This window comes from Mangifera indica, chromosome 17 (genome assembly GCF_011075055.1).
Source record: "Mangifera indica cultivar Alphonso chromosome 17, CATAS_Mindica_2.1, whole genome shotgun sequence".
NCBI classification, from domain to species: Eukaryota; Viridiplantae; Streptophyta; class Magnoliopsida; order Sapindales; family Anacardiaceae; genus Mangifera; species Mangifera indica.
In genome coordinates this window covers 2,553,714-2,576,419 of record NC_058153.1, presented here as the reverse complement: position 1 = coordinate 2,576,419, position 22,706 = coordinate 2,553,714, and the positions used below count along the sequence as shown (strand labels likewise).

The following is a 22,706-nucleotide window of genomic DNA, read 5'->3' as shown; positions in this document are numbered from 1 at the left end:
TGCGAAAGCAAAATCACCATTAATGCAGAGCCAGAAACTCAACAACCAATTTATTATATTTATAATGCAAGAAAAAAGCAGCAATAGTTGTTCACATGTCTAACAAATTCCAATCTCACAATCAAACCTGCTTTATACTATATATATCATCACTTCTACTTCTCTGTGTTGTTTTTGTTGCTTTAATAGATCCAATGTGGAACACGGCAGAGAATGTGTTTGCCAGAACGTCGTCATTTAGAGAAGATGGAGAGGACGAGGAGGCTCTTCGTTGGGCCGCTCTGGAGCGGCTGCCAACCTACACTCGCGTTCGTCGTGGCATTTTCAAGGATGTGGTTGGTCACTCTAAGGAGGTTGATGTGAGTGAACTTGAAGCTCAGGAGCTGAAGCTTGTGTTAGAACGTCTGGTCAACTCAGTTGAAGATGATCCTGAACGCTTCTTTGATCGCATGAGAAAGAGATTTGATGCGTACTGATTATTTAATCTATCTCTTGTTTCTTTCTTCCGGTTGAGTTTTTCAGTGATTTTTGTTTTAGAGAGTCAACTTAGTCAGCTTAGTTTACCTTTTAAACCCTGCCTTTTGATTTGCATTTTATGTTTTTCAATTTGCATAAGCCAAGTTTAAATTTGTAATGTGTCAGAAGCTGTAGCAACTCAACATAGCGATAAAATTATATTGATGATTTGAAAACAAAATACTTTTGACGCTTAATTATGTAATTTCTTGGTGACAGAGTCTTTGTTTAATTGACTAGATTAAGTGGAGACATCAGAAAATGTAAGAATTTCGAGTAATTTCGGATTGGAACAAGTTCTATTGTTGTGATTTTTTTACCTTTGCGGCATTACAGAGTAGATTTGGATTTTCCAAAGATTGAGGTTCGATTTCAGAATTTGACCGTTGAATCTTTTGTCCATCTCGGAAGTAGAGCACTTCCAACCATTCCAAATTTTATATTAAACATGACTGAGGTAATAAACTCAAATCTTACACTCGGTCGCTGCTATAAATTAATTTCGTACCAACTTATATTTGTGAATGTTCAACAGGCTCTTCTGAGGCAGTTGAGGATATACAGCGGAAAGAGAAGCAAGTTGACGATTTTAGATAATACAAGTGGGATTATTAGACCTTCAAGGTATATTGGACTTTTAATTATATTCCGGTTGGTGAAGTTTTTTGGCCAGGATTATGTGCTTTTGATAAGGTAGAACGATAATTTGTAGACTGACTCTACTATTGGGTCCTCCGAGCTCCGGAAAGACAACACTACTGTTGGCTCTTGCTGACCGATTAGGACATGATTTAAAGGTATTGAGATTTTGCTTATTTTCAAAGATGTTGAACATGTTTTATACTTTGATTTCCAGTTTTCATGCTATTGCTCCTGTATTCATCACATCGTTGAACTGACCTCAGTTGTGATGACTTTGGGGTTCAATAAAGGTTTAATCTAAGCATAGAGGATAGGAATGATGATAGAATGGTGGTTTGTAACATGTTGTTGATGGATCTATTCCTTATGTAATGGACTTCATTCACGCTCTAAAAATTTGCAGGCCTTGCAGCTGTTAATAATGTATGTGAATTATGCATTTCCCTTAATTGAATGATTAAACTTAAGAACTTTGGATGATTCAGTTTCATATATATTGCCAATATTTCCATGTTGATTGTTCCATTAATTGTAATGTCGTTATACTTTGATTGCTTCGAAGGTGTCAGGGAAAATTACATATAACGGACATGGTTTCAATGAGTTTGTGGCTCCAAGGACGTCTGCCTATGTCAGTCAACAGGATTGGCATGTGGCAGAGATGACTGTAAGGGAAACTCTAGAATTTGCAGGACGTTGTCAAGGTGTCGGATTCAAATATGGTAAGCTTTACAGCAAAAAAATTATGCTTGCATAAACTATGCTTTCCTAGTTCTTGACTCATGAATTCTTGCAAAAGATATGATTTCGGAACTTTCAAGAAGAGAGAAATTTGCTGGGATAAAACCTGATGAAGATCTTGATATATTTATGAAGGTACTTGTAAGATTCTATTCTCTACAAATAGATGATTGTTGCCAAGACTCTCACTGTTTCAATTTTTTCTTTTAGTCGTTTGCTTTGGGGGGACAGGAGACAAGCCTTGTGGTGGAATACATCATGAAGGTATGCTTAGATGCTGAATTCTCTTGTAAACAGGGGATTACAGTATTGCAACTATTGCCTTCAAGTGCACCTTACCTGACTTTTTATTAATTGGCACACCTTCAAAAATGGCCTAAGTATTGTTTCACTGGGATTTATAATCACATTGGGATAGAGCCGATCGGCTTAGGAAATTGGTTTTATAAATTGATGTTGAGAACACAAACATCTGAAAAAGGGTATAGAAGGACATCATAGTGGATTCTCTAAGGATTGGTTCATCAAAAAGGTTGGTTAATGAGCTATTAGCCTCCTTAATTCGATTTTAAAAGTACCAATGTTCCTTAAAGAAGTTCAGTGTTATGAATAATGTTTATGTGATCGTTGAACTTGATTTCTAAAATCTGAAGCAATAATGTATATCTGACAAAGATTTTAGGGTTGGACCTATGTGCTGACACATTGGTTGGAGATGAAATGCTTAAAGGGATTTCTGGAGGCCAGAAGAAGAGGCTTACAACAGGTTGGGATGATTTAGTTCATTGTTTCTTATGTACTAGAATGCTGTATGCTTTTATTCATGCCAATTTAGGACATATGTGATTTCAGGTGAATTATTAGTTGGTCCTGCAAGAGTTCTGTTTATGGATGAAATATCAAATGGTCTTGATAGCTCAACTACTTATCAGATCATCAAATATCTTAAGCATTCTACTCGTGCACTTGATGGGACCACTGTCATTTCTCTGCTTCAACCTGCTCCTGAGACTTATGAGTTGTTTGATGATGTTATACTTTTGTGTGAGGGCCAAATTGTGTATCAGGGACCTCGTGATTCTGTCCTCCATTTCTTTTCATCCATGGGATTTAGTTGTCCAAAAAGGAAGAATGTGGCTGACTTCTTGCAAGAAGTAGGTTTAGAAGAGCTTTTAATATTTGGGTTCATTCTCTTTCATGTGGCAACTTTGCTGAAATCTTGAAACACAGGTTACGTCGAAGAAGGACCAAGAGCAGTATTGGTCCAACTCTTTCCAACCTTACCGGCATATACCTCCTGAAAAGTTTGCTGAGGCCTTTTGTTTGTATCAAATTGGGGAGAATTTGTCTGCAGAACTGGCTGTTCCTTTTGATAGACGCTATAATCATCCAGCAGCCTTGTCAACTTCTCAGTACGGAGAGAAGAAGAGTGAACTTCTCAAAACCAGCTTCAACTGGCAGTTACTCCTGATGAAACGAAACTCATTTATCTATGTTTTCAAATTTGTCCAGGTAATGTTGTGAATTTTAAATGGTAATTTGGTGATTCAGTTAATGCTAACTTCTTTGTGACTAATGCTGGTTAGTAATTTTTTACATTGGTCCTGGAAACCTTTTCTTCTTTCTGTTTTCATGGTAGGTGTGCATTGACAATTTATTTATAGCAAAGTGCTTTATAAAAATTTATTGCTGATTATTATCGTTTATTTCTCTCCAGCTTATTTTGGTTGCCTTAATAACAATGACTGTTTTTGTGCGGACAACCATGCACCATAGGACAATTGATGATGGAGGATTGTTTCTTGGGGCACTTTACTTTTCCATGGTCATTATTCTTTTTAATGGTTTCACTGAGGTTTCAATGTTGGTGGCCAAGCTCCCTGTGCTTTACAAGCATAGGGATTTGCATTTTTATCCAAGTTGGGTTTACACACTTCCTTCTTGGGTCTTGAGTATTCCAACTTCGCTCATAGAATCTGGTTTCTGGGTGGCTATTACATATTATGTTATTGGATATGACCCTGATGTTGCTAGGTATATAATATGCATTCCCTGCTTGTGAGCATGATTTATCGTGGTTGAATTGGAATGACTTTGTAATCTTGATCCTTTAATTTGCAGATTTTTTCAGCAGTTCTTGCTATATTTCTTTCTGCACCAGATGTCTATAGGTCTATTCCGTGTTATAGGATCCTTAGGCAGAAATATGATAGTTTCCAATACCTTTGGATCTTTTGCCATGTTGGTGGTCATGGCTCTTGGAGGATTCATTATTACCAAAGGTAAAACTGATTGTTATGCAACATCATGGTTAATTGTTCTTGCCAATCTTTTATTCATTTCTTTGTATCATTTTGACAGATCGTATTCCAAGCTGGTGGATTTGGGGTTTCTGGGTTTCTCCTTTGATGTATGCTCAAAATGCAGCTTCTGTGAATGAATTTCTTGGACATTCCTGGGATAAGGTAACATCATTAGCTAAGTATATAATTTTTGCTGAGCACATTTATGCATATAGCTTAGCATTTGCGTATCATAACATACTGTTGTTCATTAACAACAGTATGGTATGTAGTAACTATATAAAAATAGGGTTTGAAATGAATATCATTATCACAGGTGAAGACGTCCGTATAATTGTTTTGACTAGTTTAGTCACTTACAAATTTCATAGCACCGGTCAACTTATGCAGTACACTATTTAATCTACCTATTGTGATCATGACCATATCCATAATTTGAAAAGATTAGCAGTTAGTATACGACAATTGGTAACTGTATTAATAAGGAAAATGACTATTTCCCACTCAAGTTTTAGTTGCAAATCAAAAGCATACCCGTGGTAGTTAAAACACCTAAACTTTCATCCATGACCCAATACTTGTTAACTTTTTCTGTTAGAAGTTAGGATAAAATAGTCATTTTACTATTTATATTAAACAGATATAAAACTTGTTACATTGTTCTCTTAGGTTTTAGAAAATAACAATTTCACCCTTACCTAAAAATTTCAAATTTTGAAAAGTAATATTTTCACCCTCAAACCGAGGGTTTCCATATTTTTCAAATTCAACCATCCTCCATAACTTTCAAAAATAATAGTTCCACCCTCACTCTTCAATTTCAGCTTCCAGTGTCCTTTTTGGCATCCTTTCCGGTCTCTTCCTTCTCCCGAGCTGATGGTAGGTGGTGCGATAAAGATATGCCTCTTCATCTCATGGTGGTGCGACAAAGAGATCTTCGTCTCTTCGTTGCACCACCTATCGTTGGTTCAGAAGAAAGAGGAGGCCAAAGAGGACACTGAAAGGGATGTCGAAAGCTGAAGTTAAAGAATGGGGGTGAAACTGTTTTTGAAAATTCTAGAGGACGACTGCAATTTGAAAAATATGGAAACACTAAGTTTGAGGGTAAAAATATTATTTTTCAAAGTTTGAAACTTTAGGTAAGGTTAAAATTATTAATTTTTAAAACTTAGGGAGAAAAAGTAATAAATTTTATATCTTTTGAATATAAATAGTAAAATGACTATTTTACTTTTATTTCTAACAACAAAAATTAACAAAAGTTAGGGCATAGGTGAGAGTTTGAGTTTTTTAACTGTTACAGGTGTACTTTTGAATTTCAGCTAAAACTTGGGTGGAAAATAGTTCTTTTTCCATATTAATATTCATTTGTTATATTTATCTTTTGAAAATGAAATTCTATATTTTACATGCTCTAAATCTTGTTTGTCATTTGTAATAATTTTAAAAAAGTTATATACAAACGTGCGATTTTTTAATTTATTTCACACAAATTCCCCTAAAAAAAAAAAAAAATAAAGATTAAAATAGAAACGATGAAAATTTGTTTCTATCTGAATTCTGATACCAAATTCAACTTTCGACCCTTCCTCAGCCAAGCCAAACGTAAACATGATTAAACAAAAATTATGGAGCAAGTTGCAGTTATCTCTCAACAAAAAGATGAATATCCACATTAGCCAATTCATCCGCAATCCAATTGCCCTCACAACAAATGTGAGAGATGTTCTCCCTTGTGTCTTAGGTTGTTCTATGAGAAATATGAAGTCAATTTTAGGAACGTATAACACTGCCGCCTGTGTTATATAGAACGCAGTATGATGCCTTAAATTTGTGACAAAGCTGCCAATCAAAACAGAACCTGATTGAAAGTACTACTACAGTTTCCAGGGTTAACAAATTTCCCATAATCCATTGCTCTCGGGAACCTAAACTTACACATATCAATGCGGAAATATACGATATTCTGCATATATATGTCAAATCTCATTGATCTCTCTTTAATATGTAGATTGCTGTGAACGCTAACTCTTCATTAGGAGAGGCATTACTGAGACAGCGAAGCTTGTTTCCAGAAAGTTACTGGTATTGGATTGGTGTTGGTGCTATGATTGGATATGCAGTATTATTCAACATTCTTTTCACATTCTTCCTAAGCTACCTCACACGTAAGTAATCTCACTGGGTAAAAGTGATGACTAGAACTTCCTTTTTGCTTCTGCTTAGATGAAGACATTAATTACATATATACCCGCTAAGTTCTGCTTTTATTATTTTAACAGCTTGGGGAAAGCAACAAGCTGTTGTCTCTAAAGAAGAGTTACAAGAGAGAGATAGGAGAAGGAAAGGTGAAACTGTTGTTATTGAACTGCGAGAGTACTTGCAGCATTCAGGCTCACTAAATGGTTTGTAAAATGTATCTTGGATTGACTTTTGCAGTTTACTTACCTTTTTTCTTATTTGTATATATAAATTTGCAGCTGAATGTTCAAGTTCTTATTCTTCCTAACTTCCATGTAGGAAAATACCTCAAGCAGAGAGGCATGGTTCTTCCATTTCAACCACTTTCCATGTGCTTCAGTAATATCAATTACTTTGTGGATGTCCCTACGGTGTGTATACAGTTTCTTTGTCATTTGCCACTTATTTTGGGAAATATTTTTACTCTTTATTTCTCTCATCCAAGATTCTCTTCAGGAATTGAAGCAAGAAGGGATATTAGAAGATAGATTGCAGTTATTGGTTAATATTACTGGAGCATTCAGACCTGGTGTGCTTACAGCATTGGTAGGAGTCAGTGGCGCTGGTAAAACAACTCTTATGGATGTTTTAGCAGGTCGAAAAACTGGTGGGGTTATAGAAGGAAGCATACATATATCTGGTTATCCTAAAAGGCAAGAAACTTTTGCGAGAATTTCAGGTTACTGTGAGCAGAGTGACATTCATTCACCTGGTTTGACTGTTCTGGAATCACTACTGTTCTCTGCTTGGCTGCGGTTACCTTCAGGCGTTGATTTGGAGACACAAAGGGTAATACATCTTTGGCCTTTTCATGTGTCATTGGTCTGAGGTAACTTACTAATTTACATTTTCAGGCGTTTGTTGAGGAGGTGATGGAGCTTGTGGAGCTGACTTCGTTGAGGGGGGCCTTAGTTGGTCTACCTGGAGTTGATGGTTTGTCAACTGAACAACGTAAAAGATTAACAATTGCTGTTGAACTGGTTGCCAACCCTTCTATAGTATTCATGGACGAGCCCACATCAGGTTTAGATGCAAGGGCTGCAGCAATAGTGATGCGAACTGTCAGGAACATTGTAAATACTGGGCGAACAATTGTGTGCACAATCCATCAGCCCAGCATAGACATTTTTGAATCTTTTGATGAGGTTAGCTCTTAAATTTTGTAAGAGCTCTTCTCTAATTTGGTTTTCTTTCCGGGCATTGAAAATTTTTAAAATTAGGAAAGGTTTCCAGGAAGCAATACTGCTTTCATGCCATGTCTTTGTAGCTGTTATAGCCAGTATCTTATAGCTTTGTATATTATGGACTCTATATTATAGCTTTGTAATCTAGTTACATGGATGGAAAGTCAGAGACAGCTTAATTTTATCATACACATGATCCTTATTAAGTATTTTGATTTCATTGAGTGCCTACTCAATTCATAATCTTCATCAACTTTGCAGCTTTTGTTTATGAAGCGTGGAGGAGAGGTCATATATGCTGGTCCACTTGGTCCTAAGTCTTGTGAGCTTATCAAATATTTTGAGGTCAGATCATGCATTTTAAACTCTCTTAAAATATTTTACATCTATTTTGTTCTCAGTCATTATGAACTTGTTTAAATTTATCTTATGGTTCTATATATTTGATCTGTAGGCAGTCGAAGGAGTGACAAAAATAAGGTCCGGATATAATCCTGCTGCATGGATGCTTGAGGTTACCTCACCAGTTGAAGAAAATCGCCTGGGTGTAGATTTTGCAGAAATTTACAGATCATCGACTCTGTTTCAGTATGTACTTGTATTTGTTCAATGTTGGCTGTTGGTTTTGTCATTACATGCATCTAATATATCTTTTTTCTTTTTGATTTTTCCCCTTTATCTAACCATGCTGTCTTGCTTTGTTTTCAGACGTAATAAAGAATTGGTTGAAAGTCTGAGCCAGCCTAGTGCAAATTCAAAAGAATTGAACTTTCCAACGAAGTATTCGCTGTCTTTTTTTAATCAGTTTTTAGCTTGCCTGTGGAAGCAAAATCTATCTTACTGGCGGAACCCACAATATACAGCAGTTCGCTTCTTCTACACTGTTGTCATTTCATTAATGCTTGGATCAATATGTTGGAAATTTGGTTCAAAAAGGTTTCTACTGAACTTTTATTTATGGACATCTTCTGATACCTTGGCTGAAGTATTGCTTAAAAATTGTTGAAAGGCTTTCACTCTTGGGTATTTTGAAAACTTAATTATACCACATAAGTTGCAGATAAATTGCTTTGAGAGGTTGGAAGCTAGTATTTTATGATTCATCATTATTATCTATATCTATTTTATTTCAACTCATGGTGGCAGATAGCTGTTTTCAACATATCAACATTGAATATCTTCCATCTTTAATCTCCTTATCATTTACTCTGGCACCCTGTATAGATCTTTATACTACTCAATTCTCTGTGATATTTGAATTCTGATTCATGTAGGAAGAATCAACAAGATTTGTTCAATGCCATGGGATCCATGTATCTTGCGGTCCTGTTTATTGGGATTACAAATGGTACTGCTGTTCAACCGGTTGTTTCTGTTGAAAGGTTTGTTTCATATAGAGAGCGAGCTGCTGGGATGTATTCAGCTTTGCCTTTTGCATTTGCTCAGGTCTACCTTCAGGGCTTTTTTCCTTCTTTCCCCTTCTATTTGTGCAAGCAAGGACTCTCTTTTCTCTGAAACTGGTGTCTTTTTCCTTTGATGTGCAGGTTGTCATTGAATTCCCTTACGTGTTTGGACAAACTCTTATTTACAGCTCCATTTTCTATTCTATGGCTGCATTTGAGTGGACTGCTTTGAAATTTATTTGGTACATATTTTTCATGTATTTTACCATGCTATACTTCACCTTATATGGAATGATGACCACTGCTATCACACCAAATCATAATGTTGCTGCCATCATTGCTGCCCCATTTTATATGCTTTGGAACCTTTTCAGTGGCTTTATGATTCCTCGCAAGGTAAAGAAGTTTTCATTTTCTTTTCTATACATATGATCAAAGTTTCTTTATAGTGCTTGCATTTTACATAAATCAATCAAATGGAAAACAGCCCGCCTCAAACATTTATTAACAACATAACGGCAGTTGTCCAAATTTGAAGTCTACTTAAATATAATGCTGAAGGCACCGGGCTCATTTATAATATTTTATCTCGTCGCCATGCTCGATATATTATATGACCTTATATTAGGATCAAGTTTATAATTAGATCGGTTCATTAATTGAACAAGTTCATTAGGAGTTCCATGAGCATTTTCAGTTGTAATTTTTTCTGTCTTCAATATGTGTATACATATCATAATGTGTGTTCCCAATTCCTCTTTCAGAGAATGCCTGTTTTCTGGAGATGGTATTATTGGGCAAACCCAGTGGCATGGAGTCTGTATGGACTCCTGACATCCCAGTTTGGTGACGATGATAAACCGGTGACCCTTTCGGACGGAATTCACTCTGTACCAGTGAAGGTTTTACTGAAGGATGTGTTTGGATTTAGGCATGATTTCTTGGTCTTCGTGGGTGTAATGGTGGTTGCCTTCGCTGCATTTTTCGGATTCATATTTGCATTTGCAATAAAAGCCTTCAAGTTCCAGAAGAGATGACAAGTTGAGTTTGTATGATAAAGCTTGCATGGCAAATTGCCAAGTTTATCAATTTCCTTTAAAAAAATGGTGGCTTGAAATTTGTATAGCAACCTGGTATTGTAGAGTGAAGATAAAGTTGGCTGGAAAATTTTAATATATATATTTATTAATTGAAGTGTAAAGTATTATTGTCATTATGATGGAGAAGTGTAGTCCAGTGCCTTATAGAGATTCTCATGGGTGATGTCATATTATGCAAAATATCTTGACCTATAAAGTGAATTCAGATAGTTTCTTCTAGTATATTCATTTTGGAATGATGAAAACAATCATAATTTTTGTGAGGGTAGGAATTACAATGGAGGTTGTTATCAGAAGGGTTTTAGCAGACAAGTGGCTTTTTGGTGGTCTAACTAGTGTTTGGATGTCACTTGATTATGGATTCCCGTTAGTTGTCAACCTCCTTTTATTTTCAATATGCAATGAATGTACCCAGTTTTGATAATAAAATTAGGTATCTTGGTAATGCATCATCATACAATTAAGTTTTTTAAATTAAAGATAATATAGTATTTAATTATATAATTTAATTAAATATTCAAAATTAGATATATATAACATTACTCTTCAATACGATAGTTTTGATCTGGGATTAGCTACATTTAAAATCTATGTTGGACATGTTTTGCTTCTTGTTCATCAGTTTGTTGGCACCGGTGTGTGTACATCAGCGCCACATCATTTTGCAGTGTTATGAAAAAACTGAAAGGAGTTGGTGGAGGTTAAAGCAAAAAACTGATGAGGATTGGTAGACGGTAATTACTAATTAGCTGATTAAGAGGTAATTTCATATGATTATAATATAATTATGGCCAAACGACTATTTCCCACCCAAGGTATGTTATAATGACAAGTTTCCACCCTTTAACTATGAAAACACCAAATACCCACCTATAACCGGTTAAATTTAACGAAACCCTAACCCCTAAAAATTTAATCTCATTTTCTCCCCTAAAAGTTTAAAAACTAACATTTTTTTCTTAAGCTAAGTTTGAAAAAATCGCATTTCCCCCCCTAGGGTTTAGTTTCCGAACCCTTTCACTTTCTTCTGCGCCATCGCCGGCCGTCTCCCTCTCCCGACGGTTTCTCTTCCACCGACGGCCCCCTTCAACTCCACCCCAACCCATCCGACGCAGAGAGACGTCGTTTGGGAAGAGAAATCGTCTTCCTAGATGATGAAGACGAGATTGATCAATCTCGTCTTCATCGTCTGGGAAGACAATCGTCTTCCTAGACAACGACGATTGAGAAGAGGAAGAACTTCGTCTTCTCCAACAAAGTTCTTCGTCTTCCATGGCTTCTCCGACGCCGATCGGACGTCCAAATGGGAGGAAAGAGATCGTCAGAAGGAGAGGATGTTTCGGGAGGGAGAGGTCGTCAGCAATGGAGTCGGAGATTTCAAAACGAAACCCTAGGGTGAAACTGTTATTTTTTAAAACTTATGTTGGAGGAAAATTTTAGTTTTTAAAGTTTAGAGGGGCAAAAGTTGATTCTATTTTAGTTTATTTTTAATATTATAGAGAAAATAACGATTTTGCCCTTATCACTATTAGGGTTTTGTTAAATTTAACCAGTCATGGGTAGGTGTTTAGTGTTTCTATAGTTAAAAGATGAAAACTTATCATTACAGCATACCTTGGAGGGGAAATAGTTGTTTGGCCTATAATTATCTATCCCTTCTACTGAATTTGTTTGCCTGACTTTTTCTTTTCGTTCCTTCTCGTCTACAGAGACATACAGAGCAATATTGTCCTAAAGAGAATGGTTATTATTAGCAACATTTATAGTTTACATTATGGTAGAGGTGAAAAATTATATGTATTATAAAAAAATTATAAAGTAATGTATTACAAAAGATATATTATATAATACAATATATATTTTACAACATAAGATATATTATCGATATATATCTTATTATACAATACATATTTTATATATGAATCAATACACTTTAAAAAAAATATGATATAATAAAACGTATATAAAAAATCATAAATTTTCAAAGTTGTTTGTAATGATGATGTGTTAATTAGATTATTTTTTATTATTTTATTTTTTAAAAGCTATAATATACTATAAATAAAATTAAATTTTTAATACACAGTTTGATTACTATGCTAAAAAGCATAAATTGTTATCTTAAAGAACAATATTATACGTATCTACTTTAAATACGTAAATAATTATATATTTATTTGTATCAATTATGTGATTGAATATTAATCTTTAGTTTAAAAATATCTAATCATATGAAGACACACATTAAATGTGTATTTATTCGTATACTCAAAATAAATTTACATAGTTTCACTATACCTTAACTATGAAATGCAGCAATGTAATAGTTGAGTATTAGAATGTAAAGTTAGATTCAAACAGAATTTATTCGAGTTCGAGCTCAAACTCAATTCAATTGAGCCCGAAACATACTATTTTGAACTTAAAACTTTAATATTTTCAAACTCGAACTCAAGCTTTGAACACACGAGTTAAAAAGTTTTATACAAAACGATATCATTTTGAGTAATAAGCATTAAAACAATATCCTTTTAATAACGAATTAATTAAAAATTTGAACTTAAACCAAACTCAAATTTGACTCTTTTAAAACAAATCACGTTCACACTTATTTGAAGCAAGCTCAATGAACCCAAACTCAAACTCAATTCCATGTAAATCAAATTAAGTTTATACTTAAATAAATTTAAATTTAACTCAATTTGAATCTACCCATACTAAAATGAACCGAAGGTGCTGACTGAGAAGATACATATGGACTGATGTTTAAGTGATTGGGTTTAACCCAAGAAGACGTTAAATGCTTCAACCCCAATAACGGAAGCAAACCTCCACAGGCTGTGCTCCAACTGAATTCATACCCAGTTTGTCCAGACCCCAGTACGGCCATGCACTTAGCCCCGCATACCGATTCATCTCTACTTACTTTGACATACCAAAACAACACCTGAGGTCTATAAATTCATAGAAGGAACAAATAATATAATGTGTATATACTTCTAAATATATAATTAGATATATAAATAATATGTTATTATGTGATTGACTTTATTCATACTTAAAAATCACTCAATTATATAATAACATATTTCAGAAGACTCTACAGAAGAGCCAACACATCGAGAGAATCAATTAGATCCCCTTGACCCCAAAAGGGCCTCCAACACAGAGAATAAAGTCAGCTCTGGACAGCCAACAAGACCAGCATTTGTGCCCTTAAAAGTGTGCACACAGTTTTATTGATTTTACAATGTAAACATTTTCTTTAGTGCAGATCTTCTCAGTTGAACCAGGAGCATCAAGAAGGTAAAATTCAGACCCAGCTTCCTCTTAATAGCAGAGTTAAGAAAAAATTCATGGCAACAAGATAATTTATTTTTCCTGCAAGCAAAAATTTGTACAGAAACCACGTATGCATATGATGCACGATATACATATTTCACATGTCTAACTACGGTCCTAGATGTTTGCATGAGTTTATCCTGCCGGAACACAATCGGCTTTGAACCCCTTGCTTTTAATCACTTTTCCGGGAAATAAACAGACTATGCTAGTGAAAACAACTCAAAAGGATGAAACCTAAAAACCCCATTTCCCTGTAGACTCTAAACCAATATAAACAACCAAAAGCATCTGTAAGAGGCTGGAAACTTGACTTTACATCATATGATATAGTAGATATATAATTATTACATTACCTAAGATGTGAGGTGAACCCAAAAACAAGTAGTCACTTCCAAAGTTTGACACGCTTGTCATGGCTCGCTGAGGCTACCAAACCGGTAACATTTGATACTGCCAATGAAGATATAAGCTTGTCATGTGCATTCAAGGTCATTGTCTTGTTCTCGGCGATGTTCCAAAGCTCCAGAGTCTAGAAAACCCAATCCACATCAAAACATAGGTACAAATCAGCACCTTCAGCCAGAGATTGTCAATTCATTTCCTGTTCCATGTAAGGATCTACTTTGGCCAAATAAATGAATTTATTCCTAATATGGGGTCCTCATACAATAATGGGCAGAACAGATACAGGTACTATGAATCACTGATAAGCCGAGTAAACTTCTTTTTTTCTTTTTTTAATTTTTTTAATTTCTATAAAGGAAGTGGTAAATTTTGCTCACAAACTATGAATATTCATGCATGTTAAAAGACAAACGTATGTAGATTATTATAATTCATTGTATGGATGACTTACTTCATAACAGCCAATAATCAACACAGAAGGGTGTGTGGGATGGAAAACACAAGTTCGATATTTGTTGCCAGTAGAGCTCAACTCCTGAACATACTCCCCTTTGCTTCCGGAGCCAACAGTCCACACTCTGACCAATTCATCACTCACTGATGCCAGAAACTCACCGCTAGGGTCCCAGCATATAGAATGAACTTGGTTTTTATGACCCTAGCATGATAGTTCCACAAAACACAAATGAATGAATACTGTGGATGGTCATCAAACAAAACCTCAGCCAACTAAATTATTTCAAGCGGTCAAGATCATGCAACATTGTTTGTTTCTTTCTCATGTGTTCTTGCCAGTCAGGGAACTGAAAGTCAGTTTCACTCATAGGAAGTCCATCCAAGTGCAAAAATAGAATTACAACAGACACTTCATCATTACCATCTATCTAGATTAATTATCTGACATGGCCATTCAAACATTAGGAAATACTTGCAACAAACCTGAAATTTATGTCTGCAAACTTGGGTCTCCACATCAAATATGGATACATGGTTCTCTGCAGCAGCTGCAAGAATCCTTCCAAGACGTGGTTGAAATCTCACCTGGGTTGCACTACCCTGACAAAATGCAGAAGGATTAAAAAAACTACTTCTACAGAAAATATAGACAAAAAATAGAATTCAATAACGCAGTTTCCTTTGAATATATTATACCTCGAAAACACCAGCAAAACTGCCATTGTTGATACTCCAGCACCGTATCTCGCTATTATTATCACATGAATAGATAAGGTCCTCTTTACTAGGGTGGAAATCCAAAGACGTAACAGTTGTAGAATGTCCGGTAAAAGTACGAAGAGAATAACCAGGCTGCACAGAAGAATAATCTATCTATCATTAAATTATTCAAAGATGGTGGGGATTTTCATAATGACACCTATGGGTTTAAATGTATTTGACACTCAACTACATGGTCTCTTATTAATAAAGGGTTAATGTAACAAATACAAGGAAATATTCTTAAATCATAAATCCAGATTTCAAACCATTTCTTGTGGTTGTGAGCTTGTTTCCATTAGAACTAAAGGCAGTCAAGTCTTGAACCAAGTTAACCAATTCCACAAAGTGAAAATATGAATTTTCTTTTTGAAGTTACGAGAATATAGGAAATAAGAATGAACCTGATGTAGGATGTAAAAGAAACAAGTCAAGATTTACCATCGAAAAACAAAGAAATAGCTAAAAGCAAAACACACAGACACACACAATCAGTCTCATATCACAAGAAGAATGGATCTCCTTGAAGATTCTATTTTTTTAATATCACATAAAACACACAAGTCAGTCCAATTAATTAATCTGGATCATTTTGTGAGGTGTAAACATTAAAAGATAGAAAAAAAATGCAGAGAAAAGGGGACATGCTTACTGACATTATCAGTGTCCCAAACCCTGACAGTTCTATCAGCGGAAGCTGTGGCTAGCCGTGACATGCTTGGACTGAAACGAACATCAGTAATCCATTGAGTATGTTCTTCAAGTGTAGACTTCATTTTAAACGATTCTGTGCACCATATTACAGCCTACACCACAAAACCAAGAAAAAGAATAAATACTGTCCTTTGGGACAAACACAAGAAAGGACCACAAGTTCCCTGAGCTGCTGTGGAATTATCATTTGAATGTATCAAGAAACAATTCATAAAACAGCTTCGCCTATAGTCCTTACCTTTCTATCATGCCCACCAGTGGCAAGTAGTTTTCCATCGGATGAGAAGTGACAAGATTCAAGCTTACTGTTACTTGCATGTATAGGCTGGATTTCCGTAAATGTGAAGCCTATTATTACAACATAACTGTCAAAACCTTGGGTAAAATTTACATGATACAATCAACATTATATCCAAGAGTTCTACTTCTGCAAAGTTCTCCCTTCCAACCCCTTTTCCCTGCAAACATGCAAGGTACACAGAAATATAAGAAATCAACATTCAACATACCCTTGCTGACTTCCACAGGCCGACCAACCCTATCTCTAGGATCTGCATCGTCGGGTGACAGGAATGACTCTCCATTATCATCCAGGGATCCATCATCAACAAAACGTTCAATATCACTCTGCAATTAATTACATTTGTGAACGACTATGAAATGAAAAGTGCTAATTATACATGAGCATAAAGGGAAGAGGAAGTTGCGCACCAATTGATTTGGTGCTGATGTGAGGGAGCCCAAACCATCAGAACCAAACATAAGCAAAGACTTAGAGGAGCCACCATTATGTTGCATAGTAGGCCTTGAAATCACATCTCCTGGTGTATGAGTAGAAGGTGATGAGGGTGAACTTGGGGATGGTCCGGTGGTGTTTGCAGTTCCAGAGCTATTGGCAAGACCAGAAGATGATACAGGTAGCTTTCTCTTACGTCCAATTGGATTTTTTGATGCCTTAAAAACAATCAAGGAACACTAATTAGAAACACTAACCAGGTTAACTTCTTGAAAGGCCAAATACACCACTGTCATATTCTGCATCATGAAATCATGTTAAGGCCAAGGAGTATTAGGACTGAATAAACGGACGAAAAAGTAGTGACTATGATACCTATGCAAAACTTTAGAAGGGGAAAAATAATCAACAAAAAAATAAACATACTATTGATTGGAAAAATCTCATATGTTTGTGATTTGTTGTCCAAATAATAAAACAGAATTCTGAAAGAACTTAAAGATTTTAAAAGGATGTTAGAATCAAACTTAGAACAAACTATGTTAAAAGAACCACTTAAAATGTTTTAACAAACTCAATCACTAGAGACTTCTGATAGAATTGGTCTAAGAAATGCATGAAACTACAACTAACAAGAAAAATGTGCATCCAATAAAAATTGTAATACCAGGAGCAAAGAGATAACAAACCTGATCATTTCCTTGAAAGGTATTTGACATACTACCATCCATTGTCATGCTGCCAGCACCCATCATTTTATCTTGCTGCGGCAGACTGGAGTTTGTATTCTGAGACTGCTGGCTTGAAAGGGGATGCTGTGGATATTGTTGCAGCTGTTGATTGTTCTGTATCTGTTGTTGCTGTAACTGGTAAAAATTCAAATATACATAAGTAAAGACCTACAGTGCCAAAAGGGCTTTAAAATTTTGGGAACATCAAACAATTATAATGTTTGTCAACTCAAGAGTAAAAAAGAGTATGATACCTTCACTAGCATATCAGCATCTCCACGTGGCAGTGCAGTTGATCCAACATTTGACACTACATCACTGACAGAATTCACAGGGCTATCTTTACCAGGACCCATATTTCGATTGTTAAGAAGCATTCTTCGTTTTCTGCATTCCATATCATTGGCAGATGGAGATGTCAAATTCTGCCGTGCTTGAAGCATAAGTTGTTGTTGCAACTGAAGTTGACTGAAGGGCTGTGCGGACTGCATCAAAGATTTTTGCTGCTGCAAAAACCCAGGTCGAAGCTGATCCAGATCCTATTAAGAGTGAAGGTGCTATAAGCAATGAAACCAAACACGCACATTTTGTCTTAAGGTATTAAATATGAGTATATATAAAATCCAGACTTGACAAAGTTAGTCCTAATTTGTTTGCAATATCAACCATGCAGATAGTCAGTTACAGAACTAAAAGACACAAAATAATTTTACACAGGCCCAATTATGTAGATGATCCTGTCCAAAATGGGAGGGCAAAAAATTTTACAAACACCATATACAAAAGTCAGCATAATCTATGTGCAACGATCAAAACAACGAGATATACAGACCAAGTACTTGCATTTTAAAATGTGGTATAGCAGCCAATCCTAACGATTCCCTGCTCCAAAAATAAACCGTATTGCTTTCTAAGTTATATGATAATTAAAGTTAGTTTAGATATTCTTTATGAGCAACATTAAAAGCTTAACTTGTAACTCCAAAAAGAATTCCTCAACTAAGATTATTGGAGTTTTATATGTGAAAACAACAAAGAATTGAGAAAAGAAAAATAGAATATCATATTTCCCTTTTATAAGGCAAATTGACACCATTAACTAATGAAATGTTCAACAAATAGACTTCTCCAAGAATGAAACTTAAGCATTATTAACATAACATAGTTCTCAAATATTCAAATTAATAGTGCACTACATCTCCTGTTAATCTCTACCACATTAGTATTTGGCTGTTGGCACTAAAAATTATAGAACAACATCATAACAATAGATACCAAGGGCGTTCTTACCGTTAAAGGCCATCCTTTCAAAGTCACATTGCCGCCACTAGGATTTGATCCTAAAAAACAAGACAATAACCATAAAAACCAAAACTTAAGATTCCAAAAGCATAAACTTAGAATCAAAATCTTCAACCAGTGCAACAATGAGTTCAAATTGCACAAGCCCTGACACTGACTTCCTCGCTTTATGAAAAGAATTTAAAGAGTTCCAATTTCCCTGTAATTTTACCCTCAATTACTTTTTTCCTTCAGCAGCAAGCATTTCACTCTAAGATTACAATTCCAAACTTGAATCCCTACTAAATAAAGGAACTCACGAGGGGAAAAAGAATTTCATTCATGACTTCAGTGTTTTATTAAAGTTTTATGAATAAGGCCATTGGTGCTGATCCCACCAAAGCAGGATCCAAAGTTACGTGATATAAACTGACTGTAATCACACTCATTAGCACAGTTTATAAGAATATAAAACAGCATCAATAATACCATGAATTCCAATTAGTGATCCATCTGAACCAGCAGGTCTGGGACTCATCATTGGGTTCATTTCACTTTTTATATCCTGTTTCAGCATACATGACACAGCAAATGAGATATGAAACATGGAATTAAAAGGATGACAGCACAGTGAAAATATATACATTTACCTGTGAAGACACTGGAGGTTGCTGATTCCGACTTTGAGCTTGTTGACTATCTCCAGGTGTAACATGCAGTGTTTGCCAGTGAAAAGGAGGTTAGCTTACATCAAATTACACATGAATGAAAGCCACAGCAAGAAGTAGACCATACATAAACCAAATTATATCCATAAAAATAGTGGTAACATCATGTGAAGAATTACCCTGAAGGCTGGCCTGACATTGCAGGTGCATTCAACAAAGAGGCCTGATTTGGATCCAAAAGCTGGCCCATATTTTCACCCAATCTTGGCTGAAATAATCAGGCAACATTATACAACTGGTAAACTAGAAGCCAATTTATTAATCTATCAGAAACCTAGTACCTTCATAGCTGCATCATCCAAGGAATCCCTCTTAAGTGGAAGCTTTAAACGGTCCTCATAAATTTTTGCCGCCAAGTTATTTGCAGTTCCAGGGCTCTGCCTCATGAGAGGGTCATTGCTGGTGCCATTCAGAAACTGGGCACTATCTCTTCTGTGCAGCTGTAGCTGATGCTGCTGCTGTTGCTGTTGCTGAGCATGCCTCTGCATTATGAGCTGCTGCATCTGCATCTGCTGATGCTGCTGAGGTTTCTGATGTTGTTGTTGCAGCTCCCGAGCTTTAATCATTTGAGTCTGCCATTTTAAGATATTTTAGAAATCATAATCAATTTATTAATCCCTCTACTAAACCAATTATCAAGCAAAGAATGACTTGGAAGAAAATATTTTCGGTAAAACAGGGAGTTATAGCACTTTGCAGCTTGCAATTATTATAATTCATTCTGATTCAGTATGGAGGACCAGCCACAACATGAGAGGAAAATTTCGGGAGCCCAAATAAAGAAGGAGATAAACTCAACTTAAAATCTCACAAACCCACCTCAATGTAGGATGCCGCAGCATCAGAATGCTTCTCGTTTGTTCTAGCAATAAATATATCCCAAAAGACTGACCACCATTCAAATAAAAACCCACCAGGCGCGTCAATAGCTGGAGGACATGCAAACATAAAACCCAACATCAATTAGTTGCAAATAGAATAATGAGGCATGAAAAGATAAAAATATTTCCTTTGCATTTCTTTCAGTAATCCTACCTACAGGATCTGTAGACACTTTCCCTTCAGCTTGAAATGCCTTTGCAGAAGCATGCAATTTTCTCTTCATAAGGTAATCATATATATAGACATCCAACCTATTGACCAAAAAATCCACCAGTCAAAAAGTCAGTCTTAAAAATGTACGAAACAACTGGGAGTATAAATGCTTCAGATGGCAATAACGTATGACGTAAATCTAAAGCAGATATTAGCCCACTGTTCAAATGAGGAGATGCAGGGTTTAAAATTTTGCTATCGAAAACCTTGGAGACATAAACTGCACAAAACAACAGCCAATGCAATTGTTCAATTCAGTTCAGATAAAACTTTTCCATATTACGGAGCCAAACAACACACAACATTATATTAGAGATTCTACCTTTATTTTCAATCAATTTGCTCCACATCAAAGTATAAAGTGGTTTGTTTGCACAGACTTTCCACCTTAAAGCATTAAATTTTAGCATTATTGAGGAAATACGGTAAATATGAGACCAAAACAAATTTTGTTTCCTTCCATTATGTTTTCTTGGCAACTAAATCGAGGGATAAGCCAGAAGACATGGGGAATAAAATTCAAAAAGCCATTATCAGAGCAGCATCAAAGAGGCAGTGAAAGAAAGTACAACTCTTAATCACCAAAAAGAATACAGAAACAAATGCCCTAAAAGCATTACGTGGCAATCCCATCATCATCAACAGCAACAACATCATAAAATGTACAATAAACAGAGAACATAAACCGTGGAGAGAAATATACAAGCCAATACTAGAAAAAACATAAAAGCCATTATACCCATCAATCATTAAGTAATGTCAACAACAATAACTACAACTGAAACTAATCTTTGAAAACAAATTTCTCCTCATACCATTCTAAGAAACTATTTCAAACGACACTAGAGCCTAAACCAGCAACCATTAATTGAAAACATAAAAGATTTATCGGCAACTAAAAGAACTAAAGAAAACAGAGGAAAGGAAAACGGTGAAAATTGAAGACAAAATACAAACCCACAAAAACTGAAACATACCCACTTCAGAAAACAATAAAACATTACAACCGACAAAAAAAAAAAAACAAACACACAAAAACCAAAACCCTAGAACATCCAAACCCACACCAAAATTATTAACAACAAGAACGAAATAGTTTAGTTGTCTAATACTTACATTTTATCGGCTTCCCAGTTGGACTGCGACATGATTATCGATAGAGTTTAAATTAAACAAACGTTAAGAGCTGTGAGTACTAAAAAATTCTCTAGTTGCTTCTTTGTTTGTTTGTTTTTTCTTTTCTTTTCTTTTTCTTCTCTAAAGTGCAAAACTCACGCAACCAGTAAGCGCTGGAAATTTGTCTTGATTGCGAGCGAACCTTCTTCAACTCTCTTTTTTATCAGCTTTTTATAGTAGGCAGTTCAGTATTCATTTGCTGAAAAACCGTTGGAAATTTTATCTCTGGAATTTTGTTGTGAAAAACGTGAAAAACATTGTAATTTGGAATGCGTAGTTGTAAAGCAACAGTAAATCAGTAGAATAATCACTCCATGTTGTTTAGGTCTTAGTCCACCGTATTTTCCAGTGCATTTGCTTTTATAATGTTTGTAATGAATATTCTTTGGATATGATATTTAAATCCAAACGATGGAGTTTTCATAAGCTACACTAGTATAAAGTTTAACCATCTTGAATTCAATTCAGGGAAGAGGCTCGAGGTCGCAGAATTGATTTCTTCAGTGGGATTCTGCCATTGAATGTGTATACCAAAGATTATGTGACGGGTATGTTGAAAAACATGTTACCGTTCTTGGGACTTGCTTCAGGCCATTATGTGTTATGTAAGGGGTTGGAGTTTTAGGTGGAGACACATGTTTTCATGATTGAGCGAGTCTTCTGAATATGCAAATAATTGGCAAGGTGAAGAATTTTAAATAAAAGATGATTCATATTTAAATATACATTAACTTAAAGTTTTGGGATGGATGGAATGAGAGTTTCATTAGAAGTGAATGTTTGTTTGAAACATCAAAGTAGAAGAATAGAGTTGTTTCAAGTATAAAACAATCATTCTAAGTATCATAGAAAGTCGAATAGTTATTTTAAAAATTTTATTATTGTATTTACAAACGTTATAATTTTTTCAAAAAGAAACGAAACTATTCCAAAAAAGAACAAAGACATTCCAAATTTGTTAATTTGTGAAAAGTAGAAATAAATTATTTTAAATAGAACAAGTAGAAGTTGAATATGTAAAATGAACATTATAATTTATGTAATATAACTAGTCACGACAATAGATTTTGTCTGCTCTATTGCAACCTATCGTGTTTAAGAGTTAGGCAAACATGGACTCGCAAATTGGGAGACTAGGCGGTCAGGTCAA

General features: G+C 35.3%; 2 protein-coding genes across 5 annotated transcripts; one reads left to right on the top strand and one right to left on the bottom strand.

Moving 5' to 3' along the window:
* On the top strand, positions 1–11,884 carry LOC123200661 (ABC transporter G family member 32-like). 4 transcript variants are annotated; one of them, XR_006498653.1, is made up of 25 exons: positions 1–469; positions 853–1,140; positions 1,229–1,313; positions 1,721–1,880; positions 1,958–2,034; positions 2,110–2,163; positions 2,575–2,665; positions 2,752–3,053; positions 3,130–3,411; positions 3,617–3,933; positions 4,021–4,181; positions 4,261–4,364; positions 6,214–6,370; positions 6,485–6,607; positions 6,723–6,814; positions 6,900–7,232; positions 7,298–7,588; positions 7,889–7,972; positions 8,082–8,215; positions 8,336–8,563; positions 8,902–9,073; positions 9,172–9,426; positions 9,795–10,071; positions 10,799–10,890; positions 11,840–11,884. XR_006498653.1 is itself a non-coding variant. In XM_044615980.1 (24 exons), the coding sequence occupies exons 1-23, from the start codon at positions 96–98 to the stop codon at positions 10,065–10,067; spliced, it is 4,437 nt and encodes a 1,478-aa protein (XP_044471915.1). In that variant the 5' UTR covers positions 1–95; the 3' UTR covers positions 10,068–10,071; positions 10,799–10,901. The 4 variants fall into 4 exon arrangements, 3 of the variants coding, with proteins under 3 accessions (XP_044471915.1, XP_044471914.1, XP_044471916.1); XM_044615980.1 differs by lacking the exon at positions 11,840–11,884 and having other exon boundaries at positions 10,799–10,901; XM_044615981.1 differs by lacking the exons at positions 10,799–10,890; positions 11,840–11,884 and having other exon boundaries at positions 2–469; positions 853–973; positions 1,052–1,140; positions 9,795–10,352.
* Positions 11,885–13,483: 1,599 nt separating this feature from the next.
* Positions 13,484–21,883, bottom strand: LOC123200810 (transcriptional corepressor LEUNIG-like). The gene is made up of 18 exons (XM_044616194.1): positions 21,497–21,883; positions 20,321–20,418; positions 20,105–20,214; positions 19,567–19,857; positions 19,405–19,493; positions 19,208–19,253; positions 19,047–19,122; positions 18,567–18,616; positions 17,531–17,815; positions 17,235–17,411; positions 16,521–16,763; positions 16,319–16,436; positions 16,048–16,157; positions 15,752–15,901; positions 15,033–15,188; positions 14,820–14,936; positions 14,332–14,538; positions 13,484–14,004 (listed from the first exon to the last, which is right to left on the bottom strand). The coding sequence occupies exons 1-18, from the start codon at positions 21,526–21,528 to the stop codon at positions 13,861–13,863; spliced, it is 2,499 nt and encodes an 832-aa protein (XP_044472129.1). The 5' UTR covers positions 21,529–21,883; the 3' UTR covers positions 13,484–13,860.
* Between the last annotated feature and the right edge of the window lie 823 nt (positions 21,884–22,706).